The sequence below is a fragment of the Rhinopithecus bieti genome, unplaced genomic scaffold (genome assembly GCF_001698545.2).
Source record: "Rhinopithecus bieti isolate Rb0 unplaced genomic scaffold, ASM169854v2 scaffold_28547, whole genome shotgun sequence".
Lineage (NCBI taxonomy): Eukaryota > Metazoa > Chordata > Mammalia > Primates > Cercopithecidae > Rhinopithecus > Rhinopithecus bieti.
The window spans coordinates 2,279,002-2,299,332 of NW_016813480.1; the positions used below are offsets into that span (position 1 = coordinate 2,279,002).

The 20,331-nt window shown below is 44.7% G+C and overlaps 3 protein-coding genes across 5 annotated transcripts in view; 1 reads left to right on the top strand and 2 right to left on the bottom strand.

Moving 5' to 3' along the window:
- Nucleotides 1-7,387, bottom strand: part of POLR1D (RNA polymerase I and III subunit D) — a 46,350-nt gene extending 38,963 nt beyond the window's left edge. The window contains exon 1 of one of the 2 annotated variants that reach the window (XM_017848481.1): nucleotides 7,162-7,387. In XM_017848481.1, the coding sequence (XP_017703970.1) occupies nucleotides 7,162-7,187 (26 nt within the window). In that variant the 5' untranslated portion in view covers nucleotides 7,188-7,387. The remainder of the gene's footprint in view (nucleotides 1-7,161) is intronic. The other variant, XM_017848482.1, reaches the window with a different exon arrangement.
- LOC108512921 (DNA-directed RNA polymerases I and III subunit RPAC2) lies at nucleotides 5,728-7,700 on the bottom strand. Its single transcript, XM_017848480.1, has 2 exons — nucleotides 7,162-7,700; nucleotides 5,728-6,305 (listed from the first exon to the last, which is right to left on the bottom strand). The coding sequence occupies exons 1-2, from the start codon at nucleotides 7,185-7,187 to the stop codon at nucleotides 5,930-5,932; spliced, it is 402 nt and encodes a 133-aa protein (XP_017703969.1). The 5' UTR covers nucleotides 7,188-7,700; the 3' UTR covers nucleotides 5,728-5,929.
- An 876-nt stretch (nucleotides 7,701-8,576) lies between these two features.
- Nucleotides 8,577-20,331, top strand: part of LNX2 (ligand of numb-protein X 2) — a 76,038-nt gene continuing 64,283 nt past the window's right edge. The window contains exon 1 of one of the 2 annotated variants that reach the window (XM_017848477.1): nucleotides 8,577-8,779. The gene's annotated coding sequence lies outside the window, so the exon portion shown is untranslated. The remainder of the gene's footprint in view (nucleotides 8,780-20,331) is intronic. The other variant, XM_017848478.1, reaches the window with a different exon arrangement.

A 20,331-nucleotide genomic window follows, 5' to 3' on the forward strand; every position in this document is an offset into this window, starting at 1 on the left:
TAAAGAAGGTCTATTTTGGCTGAGCACAGTGGCTCATGCCTATAATCCTAGCACTTTGGGAGGCTGAGGTGGGAGGATCACTTGAGTCTAGGAGTTTGAGACCAGCCTGGGCAACACAGTGAGACTGTTTCCACAAAAAAATAAAATAAAATCAGTGAGGCATGGTGGCACACGCCTGTAGTCTCAGCTACTCAGGAGGCTGAGGTAGGAGGACTGCTTGAGCCTGGAAGGTCAGGGTTGCAGCGAGTTGAGATTGCACCACTGCATTCCAGTCTGGGTAACAGTGCAACTGTCTCAAAAAAAGAAAAAAAAAGTGTACTTTTCTTAAAAAAAAAAAAAAAAATTCAATTAAAATAAGCCCTGCAATATACATACATATATCAGCCAACCAAAAACACCTCCAACATCCTACATATCCTCCTTCCCACAGAGTAGTTCCATATCCTTTACTGTAATTGTTAGGTAAATACATATACAGATTAAAGACAGATGATATAAATTTAGGCACTAATAAAAGTTACAAACACATACAAGGCTGAAATACACAATTTATTCCTCTAGAAAGGTTCATAATTTTGCTTTCATTGCTAAATAATCTAAGCTCAGGTTTTTAAAAAAATTCTGGGCTCATTCTCTTTTATCCTTGGTCTCTCTCTTCCTGTATTTCTCTGCTCAAATGTCACCTCCTCAGAAAGGCCTTCCTTAACTACTTAATCTCAGTGTCTTCTCCTTCTCCAGTGTCATCATTATTTTACTACCCGAAATTAAATTTGTTTGCATGTTTCTTTATTGTCCGACTCTGCCATCAGAAAAAAAAAAAACTGCATGTGGGTCAACTTGTTCACTGCCATATCCTGGCCCCTAAACTGTGCCTCCATGTAGTATGTGCTCAATATTTATGGAACGAATTAATGAAAACATTCTCTGTAAAGCAAGCAACTTGGTGAGTGCAGACCGCAAGAGCCAGGCTGTTCACTGCCCTGATCTCCTCCCCTCAACTCTCAATTTTCACATTGGTAGCCCTGGATTCATATCCTTGTAAAAGACATGAATTCTTCTGATCTGGGTTGGGGAAGGAGGTAAGGGTGGTTGCACCCACTAACTCCTATTAGTAAGGACAGGTTGGGGAGAAGAAAGGATAAATCCTGCCTTACCGGTTTTTGGTTGTGAGGGAATGGTAGGATAAACAAAGGGGTAAATGAACCTGGATATGGGGCCTTTGGGGTCATCTACAACTCTTCTATTACCCCTCTATAGAATCTGTCTCTAAGTTACTTTTTTTGTTTAAGCATTTTTGTTTTGTATCCATCCTTTTATCTCCTGTCCTACAAGTATGCCATCCTTACATTATACCTGAACTACAACAAATGTCCCCAGCTCACTGCTGTCTTCCAGTTTCCTTCCACTTACCCATTCTGCACATGGGCATGGGACAAAAAACAAAAAATTAAAACTTTATGGCAGTTCTAGCTCAAGAATCTTTACCAGCTCTCTTACACTGAGAAAAAGAAAACCATTTATTCCTGTTATTAATATTTTATAAGCCACCAATTCTTTTGCCATCTTCACTGGCTGACAGAATGGGTGCTCATGAAAGAATCGAAGTTTCAGTAGTGCCCTTCACCCATCCCATTCTGAATTCATCACATAATACTCTACACTGCACATTCGGGCACTTCATTGTCAATACAATTGGTTTCTCTTTTTCATGTATACAGCTCTCGTCTGTCTTCTCCAAAACCACAGAAGGATTTTCAGGACAGAATCATAGTCTCTTATTTCCACCATTTCTCAGGACTGTGCTACTATTAGGTACATACTTACTGTATAGTTAAATAACTAGAGATCTAATAATCCAAGTTTGAGAAGAATTTCATAGTGAGAAAAAAAATAAACAAACAAAAATAAAACAGACACACAGTAACTGTACCAGGATAGTTTATAAAGCAGCAAAATAAAATAGCAACATTAAGAATTTGAGCAAAAACAGGCTGGGTTTGGGGGTCTTAGTAAGTACTTGAAAGCAGATGGGTAAACTTCCAAGAGCCCAGTTTAAAGGTTGTTACAAAGAATGACTCTAAATAACGCTAACCAAAAAGATGACGTTTGTCTAGTGATCTGGAGACCATCTAAAATCTGAATAATATGTTGAAGGGCAACTAAAAGAAGGCTGGTGGGCGGTAGGCCATGGAACTTGATATGCTTTCCTGTCTCTTGAGACGCAAGATACTCTTTGGGTCAGTACTGAAGAGACCACTTTGTATGTAGACACCTTTCCATCTCTAGAGATTCTGTGTGAACCTGTGCATTATGCCAACTAATTAGAGTACTTAGATGTTACAGCTATATGCAATTTATACATAATTAGCTTGTAAAGTACTTTGAAAATAGAAAGTGCCAGCAAGTACTCAGAATTACTATATATTAAAAGCTTTTGGTATATAATATTATTTAATAATTGGCTTTTTAAAAGTCATAGTACTTTACAGCTGAAGAGAACTTCTGATCTTGATCACTGGCATGAGTTTATTTAGAATGAAATGTTATTGGAGTGCAAATCAGATGCGGATTAACTTTTCACAGTACGTATGAGTATGATTCACATTCGTCTCCCTGGTCCTTTTTGGACCAACTCAGCTTTCCCTCAGGTCCCTACAGACTTTATGCAGATTCCTTTCACATATACAAGACTCTTGGTTAACCTGCCTACCCTGTTCTCAGTTTCTTCCCTTCACCCAACTGCCTTCTGCAGGTGTTTTGTACGAACCTGTGAGTTTATGGCCACCCTAAAGAGATTCAAGACAGAATGCTACATGATCAGTCTAAATCCTTTTAGGTGCAATGAAGTCGTGATGTGGTGAGCGGTCGCCTCTGGGTGTGTTTCCCACTGTACTTCATCTGCTATCATCAGTCTGTACCTTGCTGTCCACTAATTAAACTTTGTTTTCATCTCCTGACAGGCCTTGGTTCAGAGGAATTAAACTCCATGTAAGTAATTCTGTTTACTATTCCCACAGGCAAAGTTTTGGGAGAGGAAAGAAGTTTTTAATCCTTTTCCACATCCTTTTTAAGCTTCCTTTTATGTTCAAAGGCTAATGCCCTTAAACATTGACTTTCCAGAATTTCTTACTATCACCATAAAAGAATATTCTGTATCCTTGCCCTATGACATCCCTGCTCCCGCCTAAACTCACCTCTTCCAATGTTTTCATGTGATTCTTTTATTGGAAAACCAAACTAAGCCATTCCTCTGTATGAGTGGTAATGTTTACTCCTCTTAGGCAGTCAACTGATGCTGCTACTGCCTAGTGACCTCCATGTTAACTTCAGGTGACATTTTTCTATTCCCTATTTGAAACCCTTGGCTTCCACACCCGACTTTTGCACTTTCCTACCATCACATTGACCCAAACTTACAAATACTCTTATCTTTAAAACTCTTCTTTGACCCAAACTTTAAATACTGAAGTTGCCTAGGGCTTGGTTCTGGGCCCACTTCTTTGTCACCCTCTATTTTTTTTTTTTAATCAATTTATGTCATCTTTATGGCAAGGACTCACAAAATTTGTCTCCAGCTTAGATCTCTTCCACGATCTCCTACTCACATAGCCACTGCTTACAATGTTCAAAAATGAAACTTTTGATTCCTATCATCTTTTCCACCTCCCAATCTATTTTCCATTTTAAGCTTTTCAATTTCAGTAATCGGCCCTAAAGCTAGGCAGCAGTCATCTTTGATTCTTCATCTTCCACATTCAATTCCTGAGGTGTACCAATTCTGTGCCAATTAAATTCTAAAATATACCTCAAACCTACCTTCTCTTCTCCATCATTAGCTTCTACCCTTCTAGGCCACTTCAACTCTTTATAGTGTCTCTCTCTGCTACTACTCCAGCCTCCCTATAATTCATCTCTCCCCACACTGTAATCAAAGTAATGAAGACACCATTCCCACTGTGCTTAAAATCCAAAATCTCTACTACCCCGTCTCTTCCTCCCATGGACCCCAGAGGGACAGGCCCTTCTCCTTGTCTACTGTGCTACAAAAACATGCAAATCTTCTTTCAGTATCTTCAGTTCCTCACGCCACCAGTTTTCTGCTTCAGGACTTTTGCACATGCTATACCCCCAGAATGCATTTTCTCTTTTTACACAGCCAGCTCTCTCCCTTCCTGTAATCTCTAGAACACCTTTCCTAACTTCCATGCCTAAAGCAGATTCTTTTCTCATGTTTTCTATCTTGACCCTACATTTGCTGCTTTCACAGAATTACAAGTTTTTAATTTTATATATATTTTTTGAGACAGGGTCTCACTCTGTCACCCAGGATGGAATGCAGTGGTGTGGTCATGGCTCATTGCAGCCTCAACCTCCTGGGTTCAAGATATCCTCTTGCCTCAGCTTCCCAAGTAGCTGGGACTACAGGCATGTGTCACCATGCCGGGATAGCTTTTAAATTTTTTTGTAGAGACAAGGACTCCCTATGTTGCCCAGGCTTGTCTCCTGGGCTCAAGCGATCCTCCCACCTTGGCTTCCCAGGTGTGAGCCCTATGGCGAGCCTTACAATGTTTTTTTTGTTTTGTTTTGTTTTTTTTTAAGGGGCTCTTATTATAACACATGCTTTATGAGAACAGGACTTACTCTGTCTCATCCACTATCCCTATATATCTATCCCCAAGGCCTGGAACATACTAGTGCTCAAAAATATGGAAATATCTTTAAAGAAGTTGACTGAGTATAGGAAATGCAGGCTCTACAGCAGGCTAGTGTAAGAGGTCAGGTTTGAGTGACTGAAAAGCTGCATGCCATAACTACTTACATGAATTCAGAGTTCCAGGTACCAGAATCATGTTGACCTGCAAGTTGGTATAGTGGGTAAATAAGCACTACCAACAGCATAGTAAATACCAAGGCCAGGAAACACAGGGTGTAATGAAAGCACAAAGAAGTACCCAAACTAGGCTGGGGGGCCTGACACATAATAAGCTTTGACTTAGTATGGCAGGAGTAAGACTGGCCCAGGAAGTGGGGATAGCATAAACAAGGTCCCGAAGCACAGAGCACTGGTGGATGGGATATGTGTTTTCCAAAACAGTCATTTCCCCTACATGGAATTTTCCTTCTCCTTGGCTTTACCTTCTCTCAAATAGGGCTTCTTCTACATTACCCTAGGCTATACCTACCTAAGGACTGAAAATGTTATCTGGTCATCCCAATTTTCTCCTTCTGTAACATAATCAAAACATCTTACCTTACTTAGATCATGACTAAGTATCAATATCCCGAAATTCAAGCAGTAAACTGGTATATTTCCTGTAAATGCTCAAAGATGGAGCCTTACTCCTTAAAACTCTCATGTAAAACCAGAATTCTCACACTTCTTTCAAATTATTCCCACCCTTGCCCAGTCTACCAACCACAGCAAATGATGCAGTTCTTTAAAAGCCAAAAAGTTTAGCAAGAAGTCAAGTCCCCAACCCAATTTTCTTTCCTTCTTTTTTTAAACTAACAACAGTCTAACTGGGGTAATGGTTTTTGTCTCTTCCCTTACTCCCACCACCCCAACTATGGACATGGATACATACTCCTTTTAATTCCCATGATCACAGTTCTTGTCTAGGTCTCTGCTATGCTCAGTTTCCTCATTTTCAATGCTGGCTTAATTAAAAAAAAAAAAAGATCATCCTCAAGGACCATTTGGTTGCATGGAACAGAAACCAGTCAAACTAGTTTAAATAAAAGAGGGAATTTATTAGAATAATACAGAGGTTTTTGCAGAGGTTCCAACAGCTGCGAGGGGTCAACAGCTAGAATCACGCCTTTCTGAAGGACAGAGTATGCTGTAACCACAAACTTCTAATTCTGGGTTCTGCGCCATCAGGAAGAGAATATCCTAGAGGACAGTTCTCCTTGTATACTGCATAAGGGACTAGAATGTGGATTCATTTCTGCTTGCTTTTTGATCCTTATAGTCCTTTATGCTGGCCTCAAACTTGTCAAGCACATGTTGGCAGACACTCATGAGCTCATTCAGGCCTCTCTGAAATGGCTCAACAGCTGGAAGGGTACCTCGAGTCTGAATACGTAAATTAATTTTGCTCTCTGAAGGATGGGTCGTAGTGTAACCACAAAATTCCACTTCCGGGTTCTTCATGATCATGTAACGTAGAGAATTTCCTAGGGTATGGTCTTCCTCGTGCAATACAAATGTCACACAGTGTCTATCTGTTCCAGCTGCCTGGACCATTTCCAGGGCTGTCTTCCTCTCGCCTTCAGCCATTGAGGTCTTCAATCCAGATATTTTTCTACACACATATTTTTTATAAAAATGAGATCATACTGAATATTGTTTTGTAACTAGCTTTTTTTCATTTACTATATCACATTGCAACGCATTATTATTAATCTACTCCAGCTACATAGAATTATTCGCCTCTCATTTTCCTGCCTCCACAAACTCTATGAATAATTTACTGCCTCCAGTTTTTCCCTGCTCCATTTGACCATCCACACTGGCCACAAGGGGAGTTTTCTTAGAAAAACACAAACTTAAGTGTTTGCAAAAATATTCTTTGGTAGAGTCACAAGCGAGGGATAGGATTAGAATAGGATTGGTCCTGCTAGAGGATGATAAGGGGTTGAAAGGCATAAAATCCCGATTGCTCTAGTATAAAAATAGAGGATACAGATGATCAATGTGCAGGCCCAACTACGGCTTCCATTTTGCAAGAGAAGGAAACTAGGAGAATGGAAGGTCCAGGAGTCAAGCGGGAGGGAGAAAAAGAGCTCAGTGCACAGATGAGTGGCTTTAGGAGCAGACTGTACATAGAAGGAACGTGAGCCGTAGTTACAGGGACAGAGGCACCAGTACCGTCCTCAGGGAGCAGAGGCCTGGGCCGTGATTTTACACGCTGCTGTTCTAACGGGGATGGGCAGTTCGGATACTTAAGTCTGGTCTCCCAACTTGTCTTCCCTCCTTAATAGCTAGCGCACCTCTCAGTCTCTCAATTGAAACATTCATATCTCCTCCCCACCTCTCTCTCCATGATTCTTCTCTACGCCCCGAGTCAGGCCCCGACTGCCAGGCCGGGCAGCGTGCCCCTCGGCCACCCGCTCCCCTTGGGCGCGGCCCGCTCCGCCCGCCTCCTCCTCGGCCGTTACCTCTCCAGCTCCTGGTCCTCTTCCATCGCTGGGGCTGTTTCCGGATCCTCAGGTGGTGCTGGCGGATCGGGGGTTCTGTCCCATAGCGCGAGGCGTGGAGGCGAAGCAGGAAGGAAGGACAGACAGACGGAAGGCGGGGAGGACGGAAGGAGGGAGGAGGAGCCGCAGCGGCGCGGCAGGGCCCAGCCGCGGGGCGGGGCATCAGGCTCCGCCCCCCAGGCCCCGCCCAGACACGGGGTGGGCGGTGGCTCGCGGCCCGGCGGCTCACCTGAGCGACCAGGCGAGGCCACTCACGGCGGGAGGGGCAGGGGGTGGGGCCAGCGCCGCTTTACCCCGAGGCCCAGACAGGCCTGCGGGCGCGCCAGCTCAACCCTGGTACCTTTCCCCAGGTGATGGCGAAGGAGCGGGGCCTTACCTGCCGCCCCCAAATCACTTCCCTTCCCAGTGGCAAGGGCGAAAGAGGCCCGACTCCCCCCGGGGCAGTGTTGACCCAGGATGGCCCTTCCTGGGACCCCGGCCCTCCCGGGCCTTTTGTGGGACGACAGGCTTAGGCTCTAGTCGGTCAACACACCTTGACGAGGGAGGGGGTCACGTGCAAGATGAGTCACGACAGAATACGAGGGTTGAAGGCGGTATTTGTCTCACCGGGGACCTTGCAGTTGCATTCTCAACTGGGTCAAAAAAGGGCAAGAAAGAAATGTCTTTCTCTTGGGGGAGTGAGAGTTTGGGAAAAAACTGTTTCCTACCTCATCCTTTTCGTCCTAGAATTCCTTCTACCCCCCAGAGCGCGTCGTGGACTTCCTTTTCCCTTTACCCGCTGTGGCTCCTCAAACCTCCTCACCTGCGGAACCCGCCCTCACCTTTGTTCCCAGGTGCCCAGCCCCCGCCTCGGCAACCTTTCGCCACCCAGACTCGCTCTCCGCCCAGCTCCCAGCGTCCTGTCCCTGGCCGCGCTCCCTCAGGTGCGCTTCCTCTCGAATAGGCCCTTCTGCCCTAGCCGCCGGCCCCGACCCTGCCCCACTCCAGCTGTCCTGCGCAACTACGTTTCTGCTTCCCTGCGCCACCTGTTCTCCTAGCCTCCCCCGACCCCGCCCCGCCATTCCTCTGAATGTTCACTCCTTCCCCAGCAGTGCCACTCCCGGCGGCGGCCCGGGGTGCGCACAGGCACCTAGCCCCCGGGGCTTCCGCAGGGGAATCAGGCGGGCGGCGGGGACAGCCCGGGGCGGGTGGGGGAGGCGGGCGGCGAGGGCGGAGTGGTCTCACTCTAACCCAGGAGTGACGGGCCCCTTCTGGCCCGCCTCCCGAGCTCTCGGATAGGTGGAGCCGCCCTCTGGTCCGCCCACCTCCCGCCCTGTGCTACCTCCGATTGGCCTGGCTGCGGGTTGGGCCGCTCGGCCTTAGCGCTGGCCCCCGGGAAGGCAGCAGGGGCGGTTGAGAAGTGAAGTCTTGGCTGGAGTTTGCTTCTTGCCAGGAAATCCGCGGTGGCGGCGGCGGCAATTCTCGGCGGAGCGGAGCCGGGCAGGCTCTCCGCTCCCTCAGCGGGCCGCGGAGAGCGGGAGCTGGTGCCGGGCAGCGGCGCCAGGAGTCCGTGCGCGGCCCGGGCAGCCGCGCTTTCCCAGTGAGTAACTTTGCCCTGCCCGCCTCGCTGCGCGCCCTCTCGCCGGCTGCGAGCAGCCGCCTCAGGTGCGGGCGTCGGCTGGGTGTGGAGGAGCGCCGCGCCCCGGGAGGCGGCCGGAGCGGCGCCGCAGCTCGCCCCGGAGCTTTGGTCGTCCGCGGCTGTCTTCGCTTGCCCGGGCTGCGGGGCTGGCGTGGACTCCGGTGTGGGGCTGGTCGGGGAGGGAGAGTCGGCGCCCGGTGCCCGCCGCCTGTAGGAGCCCTGGAGGCGGGAGGCCTCCGGCTGTTAGCATTTGCTGGTTCCGGCCACCGCGGTGCAGATCTTGGCGTCGTTTGCTTCTTAAGGGAAGGGAGAGGTGGGGTGAGTGTTTAAATTTCCTGTGTGTGTGTGTGTGGTGTCGGCAATGCGAGTGGCACTAGCTGCCTTTATCGGGTTTTGTTCCTCTGCAAAGGGATAGGGAGAGATCGTTCCGTCCGCCCTAGCCTGTTGCCTGTGAATTCTCACCTTTCTCTTTAGGCTGGAGAGGGTGGGAGATAGATTTGACATATTCCAGTGGGTAATTTAAAAATATGAATCTTGATTTGGAACCAGTTGCACACAAAGCATCGTTCAGGAAATACATCACTCGCTTTTCAAAGCTTTATGCCACGTTTTAAACAAGGACTTTTGATTCATGTAGTGTTTCTTCTAGTATTTCAATTTACGTTGAGTTTATGAACCCAGACGTTCGTTTGTGCCAGGAGCTAAAGTACACTTATGCATGAGCTTTGCTGTATACATTATCCTTTTTAAAATCCCAGAAATCAGAAACAAAGTTGAGTGAAGAGCGGTGGCGGTGCAGGAGGAGGAACACTTGTGAGCTCCAGCTTATTGGAACTGCCTTTAAGAATTTCACATTCTTGCGGCCATAGTACTTGTAAATTGGCCTTCTTCCCGGGACAGATTTTGATATTTCTTTTGCATGTACTTCGATGCAGCACTGATGAAGTTGGATCTCAGTAGATCAATTTTATTTACTTTGCTAGATTTGATTCCCACCCCCACACCTCTTTAGAAAATGGACTTTGGCAGGTAAAGAAGGAAGCGGGAATCTGGTATCCTTTTTGGCTTGTCAAAGCTTTGTTGAGCCATGAATAACAAAGTTTTGGCTTTTTAAGCTTGTCCAAGTCCCACATGTGAGTTTTCCCGTGGGGTAAAAATAGGCCAAATGAGAACCAAAGTAGAATAACATTACTTTTAATTCGGGCCACTTGTGTGTTACATTCTCCATATATCTTGTTTCTCTGGTCTTCTCATCAACTTTGACATTTTTTCATTATTTATTCATTTAGCCACTGATAAAGTACCTACTGCATGCCAGCCATTGATGGCAGGGGTTAGTTCTTGCCCAGAAGTTTTCTCATTTGGAAACTGATCCATGCCTTTATCCCGCTAGTTACCCTGAAGTAATTTGAACTCAGGGAGCATTTCTGCCTGGAGACCTGTAAGAATAGGTGTCATATAGGCACCTAGTCTTCAGATTGATTTGGGATATCGTACATTGTAGGCACGTAGCACGCAGGCCACTTAAAAATAAATGCATGTATCTTTGGGCTGTTGTATTGTGAGCTTTGCATATGGGCTTGTCTGGCTGAAGGACCCAGTGTCCAAGGTGGAAGTAGTAGTCAGGGACATGTATATTATTCATTTCAGAGCACTTGGCACCTTTTCTTGCTTACATTGGTCACTAAAATATTTACTGAATTGACTTGAACAGAAAAATGAAGGATTTTGTATACCAGATTAAGAAATTTGGACTTTATCCAGTCAGTGATACTGAGCTGCTAATTTTAAGCAGGAGAATGTCATGATAACATTCGCATTCCAGAAAGATATCTGCAGCATCTGGAGGATGGTGGGCTTCCAGATGGGTGGTATTGAGACTAAGTTGGAGGCTGTTATAATGGAGGGGTTAAGTGCTCAGGGATTCTCTATTCAGATTACCTGGGGTGGAATCAGGCTCTGTCATACACTGAAACCTCTTTGTTCCTTAGATTTTTCATCTCAGAGTTTAGGGGATAGAACTTGAAAAAACATGTATATTACTTAGAATAGTGATTGCCACATAGTAAGGACTTAGTAAATGCTAGTGTGCTGGTAGTGGAAGGAGAAACGACATGGCGTTTAACACGTATGACTAGGAGGCTGGACCAGGTAAGTGACTAGATAGGCTTAAGGAGGGGAAGGATGAATCCTGGGTTGTTTGATTTCAGGCATTGATTGCCATGTACTGGGTAAGCTGGCTGTGGAATTAAAACGGGTCAACTTCTAATTCTATTACTTACCCTTAGAATTACTATCCTGACAGAACTTTGATTTCCTAATATTTGGGAAATGATTGTCATACCTGTTCAGTAGGGTTTGAGGAATTACGCATGTAATGCCTTTGGCAGGGTACCTAGCACATTCCAAGTGCTCAGTAAATATTAGTTGTTCCTTTAGATGATGACATTAATGAGCTAGTGAAATGTTGGAGGATATGAGAAGAAGCAGTTAAAAACAATTGATGGTAGAGGTGTGGAAGGGGAGATAAGTTCAGTTTTGGACCAATCTAAGGAGGTGCTAAATGGATGGTTGAGAGATCCATGATGCAGTTGTTGGATAGTTGTGTCTCACAGGAGCTAGGAAAGAAGAGAAAAGAAAAAAAAAAGAGTTCACAGAAAGCCTTTATGGGTGTGGTAGGCTTTATGGGAGATTTAGAGGAAGGGGAGGATGAAGGGGTTCACAGTGGAGCAATGTCAGAAGTGTTGACATTGAATATTAGGCATTTCTGCCCTTAAAATACATTTTGGCCACCATCAAAGAAAGAAGGACTCCAGGCTCTTGTAATCTGGTTGGCTCTTCGGCCTTCTCCCCCTCTTCTTTCTTTCCTTTCTGATTGCCACCCCAAAATTCAAATATCTTTAAATTGTGTTATGAAGAACTATTTAACTTCCCCTCCTGCTTACAGGGCCATAGTTCACAGGCCCACCTTCGTCTATCCAAATGCTTATAGGTTTTTAAAAAAGAATCACAGGTCTCATTTCATAGGTTCTCCTCTGTCTAGGAAGCAGTGTTGATTGAAAAAGTTATATATATGTATCGTGCATGTAGAATTTGAAGACTGGGGCAGGCCTACCTAAATTGAGCCTGTTGGAGGGCCTGAGAGTTTTACAAAACACATCCCTTTTAGCTTTCCTGGCATGTGTTTTTTTTCCTCAGAAAATACAAAGCAGTAGGAAAATCTGTGGTAAGTTACTTTGGTTGGTTGGATTCGGAAAAGGTGGCTATTTTGTGTATTAGCCTTCTGAGAAGTTATTAAGAGGAATTTTTTGACCAGCCGCAGTGGCTCACACTTGTAATTCTAGCACTTTGGGAGGTCGAGGCGGGCGGATCACGAGGTCAGGAGTTCGAGACCAGCCTGGCCAATACAGTGAAACCCTGTCTCTACTAAAAATACAAAAATTAGCTGGGCGTGGTGGCAGGTGCCTGTAATCCCAGCTAGTCAGGGGCCTGAGGTGGGAGAAATCGCTTGAACCCAGGAGGTGGAGATTGCAGTAAGCCGAGATTGTGCCACTGTGCTCCAGCCTGGGTGACAGAGCTAGACTGTGTCTCAAAAAAAAAACAACAAAGGAATTTTTTAACAAGTAAGTGCTTATAACTTAAAATAATAAAATGTTCTGTAGTTGGTATGCTTTTAAAGAAGCAGGTGTTATAGGTTCTATCCTTTAGAATGTATGCTTCCTAGAGCTGGGATCCTATCTATTTTGCTAACGGCAGAATCCCTAAGTACTTAAGGAAATATTAATGTATTGTAAACCAAAAATAAAATTCTAAGCTCCCCCTTCTTCCCAGCCATATGAATGGACTTCCTCCTCAGCCAGGGGTCTTTTAAAATTTAACCTGAGAGACAGTTTCAGGCCACGATTGGGAAGTGGGGGTCGGACATGACCTGTTATGCCTCTCTGACGTTAACATTAACATAGACTTTAAGTCCGGTAAGAAACATTTTACTACAGCCTGTTGAAGCCTACTACCTGAAGGCTTCCTCTGAAAGTAAGAACTTGAGTCTCCACAATCCTTTGTCTTAACCCAGACATTCCTTTCTGTTGATCCCAGGGCTTTAGACAAACTCAACCAACTGGCAACCAGAAAATAATTTAAATTTACCTATGGCTTGGAATGCCACTCCCCCCAACTCCCCCCACCCCACCCGCACGCCCTGCAATTGTCCCACCTTTCTGGACCGAACCAATGTATTTCTTAAAATTTTTTGATTGATGTCTCACGCCTCCCTAAAATGTGTAAAACCAAGCTGCACCCCCACCACCTTGGGCACGTGTTCTCAGGACCTCCTGAGATCTGTGTCATGGGCCATGGTCACTCATATTTGGCTCAGAATAAATCTCTTCAAATATGTTGCAGAGTTTGACTCTTTTTGTTGACAGCATGTGTTAATGAACAAATTGGATCCAAATTGGCTTTGATCTGGCTTGGCTCACAGACTTCTCCAAATCTTTGAAATAGTCATTGGTCAGAGGAAAAGCGAAAGAGAACTGATCCAGTGAGGAAGCTTGAAGTGTTTCATGTTCTTATAGGAAGATACAGGAACTGTAACATTGATGGCTTATGATTAAACTATTTTATAGAGATATAGCTTTGTTCAGAGGTAAACTGACAATAGCCACGTCATAAATTTGTCCTCTATTGGTTATTTGTAAAACACCAGGGCAGAGCCTCTGAAGTCTTGATAAAGATAGCTGGAAAGATAGGAACAGAAGTGTTGTGAAGGATGGGATGCAAGCATAGCTTATATGTTTAATCTTTCCAGCCTGGAGATTGAGGAATGATAAATTTGACAGTCACTTTACCTCAGTGGAGAAATTATGCAGGGAAAAATTATTTTTTCTTAAAAAATTAGGCTGAGCAGGAGAAATGAGGAATAGAAAATAGGCAATAGACAAGTAACATACTATAAAACAATTCTTGTGTGTCCACTTTAAAAGCATACCACCTTCATATGTAAAACAAATGAGGGTTTACTTTTTTTTTCTTGAAAAGTAATCTTAGAATTATTTTAAATAACAGATTGCTCTAAAGTATGTAATAGGGGCCAGTGTAAAAAGTGTTGATAGCCAAGTTTCGAGGGCCTGTGTCTTATGTAAAATAAGATGTGTTTGGCTATAGTAAAGCTTCTGTGATGTTGTAAAATATATGTTTGGTCTTTATCGCTGTTTCCTGGCATACAACTCTCAAATTCCTTGGAATCTGCAAAGTGCTAAGTGTCTTTGTATGCTGATGAGTTGACTGAACGGCTGGCAGCGCCTAGGTAGCTTTAAGATGGGCCCTGGTCACTGGAAAGACTGGAGTGGAGGGTTAGAACTGTCAGCCCTACCACCAACCTCCAGGGAGGGCAGAGGAGCTGAAGGGGAAGCTGATCACCAATGGCCAATGATTTTCACCAACCATAGCTATGTTATGAAGTCTTCATAAAAGGCCCAAGAGGACAGGGTTCAGAGAGCTTCTGGATAGCTGATCACACGAAGGTTCCCGGAGGGTAACACGCCCCTGGAGGGCATGAATGCTCCGCACCCCTTCCCAAACCTAAGCCCTGCGTATCTCATCTGTATCCTTTGTAATATCTTTTATAATAAACTGGTAACCTAAGTAAGTGTATCCTTGAGTTCTGTGAACTGCTCTAGCAAGTTAATTAAACCCAAAGAGGGGTTATGAGAACCCCAAATTGAGGCCAGTCAGAATTTCCTGAGGCCTGCACTTGCGACTGGTGTCTGGTGGAGAGGGGAGCAGTCTTGGAAACTGAGCCCTCAGCTTTGGGATCTGAGGCTATCTCCAGGTAGATAGCGTCAGAACTGAATTGAATTAGAGGACACCCCGCTGGTGTCCACTGCTTTGTGTATCAGGTGTGGGGGTAAACCCACATTTGGACATAGAAGTATTCTGTATTGATGACTATTGTGTTGAATAAGGGAACAGAAAACACTTTTGAGTGTGTTTTATTTCCTCTCAGTTTCCAAGGCTCTGTTTGGCTATTAGTTTGTTTTACAGATAAAAAGTAAAGTAAGTCTGGAAAATATTTATACCTGCCACCCCCTTCCCCATTGGGATTTCGGCTGTTAATCTTAAAGACTTAATTGTTTGTGAGAACTCTTATCATTTAGACCAATAAATAATTACTGAACACATAACTTGGAGACCTTTACTTAAATCTTATTTCAGTATTGTGGCTTTTTCTTCTGTAGCTGCCCAGTGGGCTCTTCCTGCCTACTGCCCGGATAGAGCCAATTTATCAAGGCGGGGGCATTGCAATAGAGAAAGAGTTTTTGCACACATAGATCTTGCTAAACAGAAGACTGAAATTTTATTATTACCCAAATCAGCCTACCTGAGCATTTGGGGGCTATTTTCAAAGGTAGTTTGGGGGAAGGGGTGGGGTGGCTAGTCAGTGGGTGCTTGCTGCTGATTGGTTGGGGACACAATCATAGCAGTGTGGGAAATGGTCCTTTTATGCTTGAGTGGCTTCTGGGTGAGGCCACTGGAGTGGTCAGTGGGTCCAACCAAAAAACCTGAACAGGTATCTCAAAAGGCCAATCTTAGGTTCTCCAGTAGTGACATCTGTGGAGTAATTGGGAACATTGCATATCCTGTGACCTCTGGAATAGTGGCTGGCAATTGTTTATGTCTACACCTTAGCTGAATTCAGGTTCCTCAGTTGCCTAGTTTGGTGGTCCCTCATTAGCTTTACAAAGGCGGTTGAATTTTGGGGACGGGCTGTTACCATTTAAACTATAAACTAAATGTCTCCCAAAATTAGCTTGGTTTTAGGCCAGGAATAATTAAGGGCAGCTTTAAAGCTAAAAGCAAGAGGAGAATTGGCTAAGATCTCCCCACTGCTGTAATTTTTTCACTGATGTAATTTTTGCAAAGGCAGTTTTACTTCTATGTGATTTTAACATTTGTAACTTTGACTCTTCCAGTTTAGTGTATTTAATCAAGTATCTAAGAAGTGCTGGCCCTTGGATGGCACATAAAAGATTGTCTCTGCCCCTTGTAGAATTTAAATTCTTTTTTTTTTTTTTTTTTTTTTTTTTTTTTGAGAGCCGGAGTCTTGCTCTGGCCACCTAATGGCTGGAGTGCAGGTGGCCGGGCTCTCCAGCTGCACTGCAAGGCCTCCGCCTCCCGGGTTCACGCCATTCTCCCTGTCTCAGGCCTCCGGCCCGAGTAGCTTGGGACTACAGGGCCCGCTCGCAGGCCTCTCGCCCGGCTAGTTTTGTAATTTTTTTTTAGTAGAGACGGGGTTTCACCCGTGTAGCCAGGGAATTGGTCTCCGATCCCTCCTGACCCAGTGATCCGCCCCGTCTGCGGCCTCGCCAAAGTGCTGGGATTTACAGGCTTGAGCCACCGCGCCCGGCCAGAATTTAAATTCTTAAAAGACATTTTCATTCGAGGAGTTAATCATTTGTAGCTGGGTAACCTTTGCTTCCACTGTTTTTTTTTTTTTGAGACGGAGTCTTGTGCTCTGTCACCCAGGCTGGAGTGCAGTGGCGCAATCTCGGCTCACGGCAGCCTCCACCTCCCAGGTTCAAGCGATTCTCCTGCCTCAGCCTCCCGAGTAGCTGGGATTATAAGCACCTGCCACCACACCCGGATAATTTTTATATTTTTAGTAGAGATGGTGTTTCATCATGTTGGCCTGGTGTCGAACTCTTTACCTCAGGTGATTTGCCCATCTCGGCCTCCCAGAGTGCTGGAATTACAGCATGAGCCACCACACCCAGCCTGCTTCCACTGCATCTTAACATTCATTTGGCACCTTGTCATTTCCCTAGATTTTCCATGTTAGAAAGCTTAAACTTACATATCCTGTCGTTGGACCTCAGTCTCTTCTCCTGTCTTTCCAGCTCTCTCAGTACCCACACTTTCTATTAGAGTGCCCCCTCTCCCTCACAGCAACAGTGTGCCAGTCCTTCTGTTCCACCTTACCCTCCCCTCCCTGCTGCAGGGACACCTTTTGGCTTTGCAGAGCATCTCTATCCAGTTAGGAAGCCCATGGTTAAACACCTGGAATATGCTTCCCACTGGCACCTTTGCCTCCCTTGAACTTGTCTTTTGTGCTGTACCTGCCAGATAACGCCCCTGTTCAGATTAACTCTGCTTCTGTCTCCACATTGCTTTGGTATCACCAATTAAATGGCTGGTCCTCAATGCAGGGAAATGTCCCTCAACCCCCTGCCGCCATACCCCTCAGTCAATTTGTAAATGTTTAGTCCCTACTGAGTGCTCTGACACTGAGCTAAGAATGCTGTGGTATCCTCATGGAGTTTACAGTCTAGAGGCAATTCAAGATAATATTCTGGATATATTGGGTTAAATAAAATATTAAAAATAATTCAACCAGGCATGGTGACTCACTTTGGGAGGCCAAGGCAACAGAATCGCTCAAGCCTAGGATTTTGAGCCTAGCCTGGGCAACATGGCGAAACCTGTCTCTACAAAAAATTAGCCAGGTGTGGTGGCATGTGCCTGTGACCCCAGCTACTGGGGAGGCTAAGGTGGGAGGATCACCTGAGCCCAGGAGGTTGAGGCTGCAGTGAGCTGTGATTGTGCCACTGTACTCCAGCCTGGGCAACAAGAGTGAGGCCCTGTCTCAAAAATAATAATTCATTCACTTGTTTCTTTTTATTTTTTAAACATAGCTACTGGCACATTTGAAATGACACTTGTGGCTCACGTGATCTTTCTGTTGGATGGTGCTGGCATAGGGTGTTGTCTGGGTTATGAGAAGGGAAACTGCCATAGTCTCTGCAGAGTGGGGTATCACTGAAGACTTCCCGAGGAAGTTGTCCTTAAACAGATATCTGGCTGAGTAGGTATTACACAGGTAAACCCTCAGAGGAGGCAGTCAGCGATGGACAGCACTTTGAGGGAGGGGAGGAGGTAGATGAGAGAGAGCTGGGACCGTGGCAGGGACTGAGGCCATGGCCTGATCATACGGGTCTTGTTAACCCCAATGAGGGTTTTGTTCTTCATCGCTCCTGATTTATTCCGAAATCTCATCATTACCAACCCTTTTATCCAACTCCACCTCTTCTATATAGTCTGCAGATAGTCTGGTTATTTCATGGAGGAAATGAGATGATCTGTGATTTCTCTAGAATTTTTCTGTCTCTCCCTTTCCACATGTTACCTACTTAAGTCTCAGATCTGTTTTTCCACATGTGCCTGTTATCTCTTCAAGTCTCCTTCAGGAGTGGCTTCATCAGTTAGCTCCCTTCTTTTCTATGTTTAATCTCTTTCTCCCTGCTTTCTTTTTTACACCAGCCTATAAATGTGCTCCAATCTTTAACCTTATAAAACAAACACAGTTCCATTGACCCCACATTCCCCTCTAATTATTGTTCTTAAAGCATAACATTTTTAAAATTCAATATTTTAAAGCAGTATGTTCAAAATATGTCATCAATATAAAATTATTAATGTGCTTTGACATTCTTTTTTCCCATATTAAGTACTGAAATCTGGTGAAATGGTTTGCACTTAACAGTATATCTCAGTTTGGATGCTGAATTTTCAGTGGTTGAAGTAAAAGAAATTCTACCTAAATAATGAGTGTTTAACAGAATAATATTTTACGTTGCTTCAGCTTTTCTCTTTATTGTGGCAAACACATAAAATTTACTATCTTAACTATTTTTAAGTGTACACTGTTAAATATATTCACATTACAGTGCAACAGATCTCCAAAACTTTTTCATCTTATGAAACTGAAGCTCTGTACCCATTAAACAACTTCCCATTTCCTCCTGTCCCCAGCCCCTGGTAACCACTCTTCTACTTTCTAGAATTTGAGTACTTTAGATACCACGTATAAATGATATCATACAGTATATGTCTTTTTTTGTGTGACTTGCTTATTTCATGTAGGATGATGATCTCAGGGTTCATCCATGTTCTAGCATGTGACACAATTTCCTTGGGCATAGTGCTGCCATAAGCATGAGTGTATAAATGTCTCTTTGAGACCCTGCTTTGAATTCTTCTGGATGTATACCCAGAAGTGGGATTATTAGATTACATGGTAGTCGAACTTTTTGAGGAACCTCCTACTGTTTTTCATTGCGGTTGCACTGTTTTACAATCTCACCATCAGTGCAAAAGGATTCCAGTTTCTCTACATGCTCGATGTTCTCACCAACACTTGCTCTTTTCTAATATTAGCCTTTTTTTTTTTTTTTTTTTTGAGGCGGAGTCTCGCTCTGTCGCCCGGACTGGAGTGCAGTGGCCGGATCTCAGCTCACTGCAAGCTCCGCCTCCCGGGTTTACGCCATTCTCCTGCCTCAGCCTCCCGAGTAGCTGGGACTACAGGCGCCCGCCACCTTGCCCGGCTAGTTTTTTGTAGTTTTAGTAGAGACGGGGTTTCACCGGGTTAGCTAGGATGGTCTCGATCTCCTGACCTCGTGATCCGCTCGTCTCGGCCTCCCAAAGTGCTGGGATTACAGGCTTGAGCCACCGCATGAGGTGATAACTCGTGGTTTTGATTTGCGTTTTTCTGGAATTAGTGATGTTGAACTTCTTATATGCTCGTTGGCCATTTCTGTATCATTTTTGGAGAAATGTCAGTTCACATTCTTGACCCATTTTTTTATTCTTACTATTGTTGAGATGTAGGAGTTCCTCACATATTCTGGATATTAACCCCTTATCGGATATGATTTGCAACTGTTTTCTCCTTTTCATTCTGTTGATGTGTCCTTTGATGTGCAGAAGGTTTTAATTTTAATGTAGTCCCATTTGTCTATTTTTGCCTGTGCTTTTAGTGTCGTATCCAAGAAATCCTTGCCAAATCCAGTGTCATGAAGCTTTTCCCATATGTTTTCTTCTAGGAGTTTTATAGTTTCAAGTTTTACATTTAGGTTTTTAGTCCATTTGGAGGTAATTTTGTATATGGTGTGAGATAAGGTTCCAAACAAAATATTTTGTACGTATTGCTGAGACCCTGCTTATAGCAAAGAGAGGGAAAGGTCTGAAATACATGGAGTAATTTTAAATTGGGGGGATTGATGTCAGTTATTGGGCTAGAATACAGTTCTCAGCTTCATAGTATATTCTAGTGTGAATTTCTCTGTTGTTTTTATTTCTTATAGTTGCAAGATACCAATTTGGAAACAATCGGTAGTCTGGGTTTAGCTGAAGCTGAAATATAAAATTGGTGGGGAGGGTCGGGCGTGGTGGCTCACGACTGTAATCCCAGCACTTTGGGAGGCCGAGGTGGGCGGATCACGAGGTCAGGAAATCGAGACCATCCAGGCAAAAACGGTGAAACCCCTGTCTCTACTGAAAATACAAAAAAAATTAGCCTGGCATGGTGGCGGGCGCCTGTAGTCCCAGCTTCTAGGGAGGCTGAGGCAGGAGAATGGCGTTAACCCGGGAGGCGGCGGAGCTTGCAGTGAGTGGAGATCACGCCACTGCACTCCAGCCTGGGCAACAGAGCGAGACTCCATTTCAAAAAAAAAAAAAAA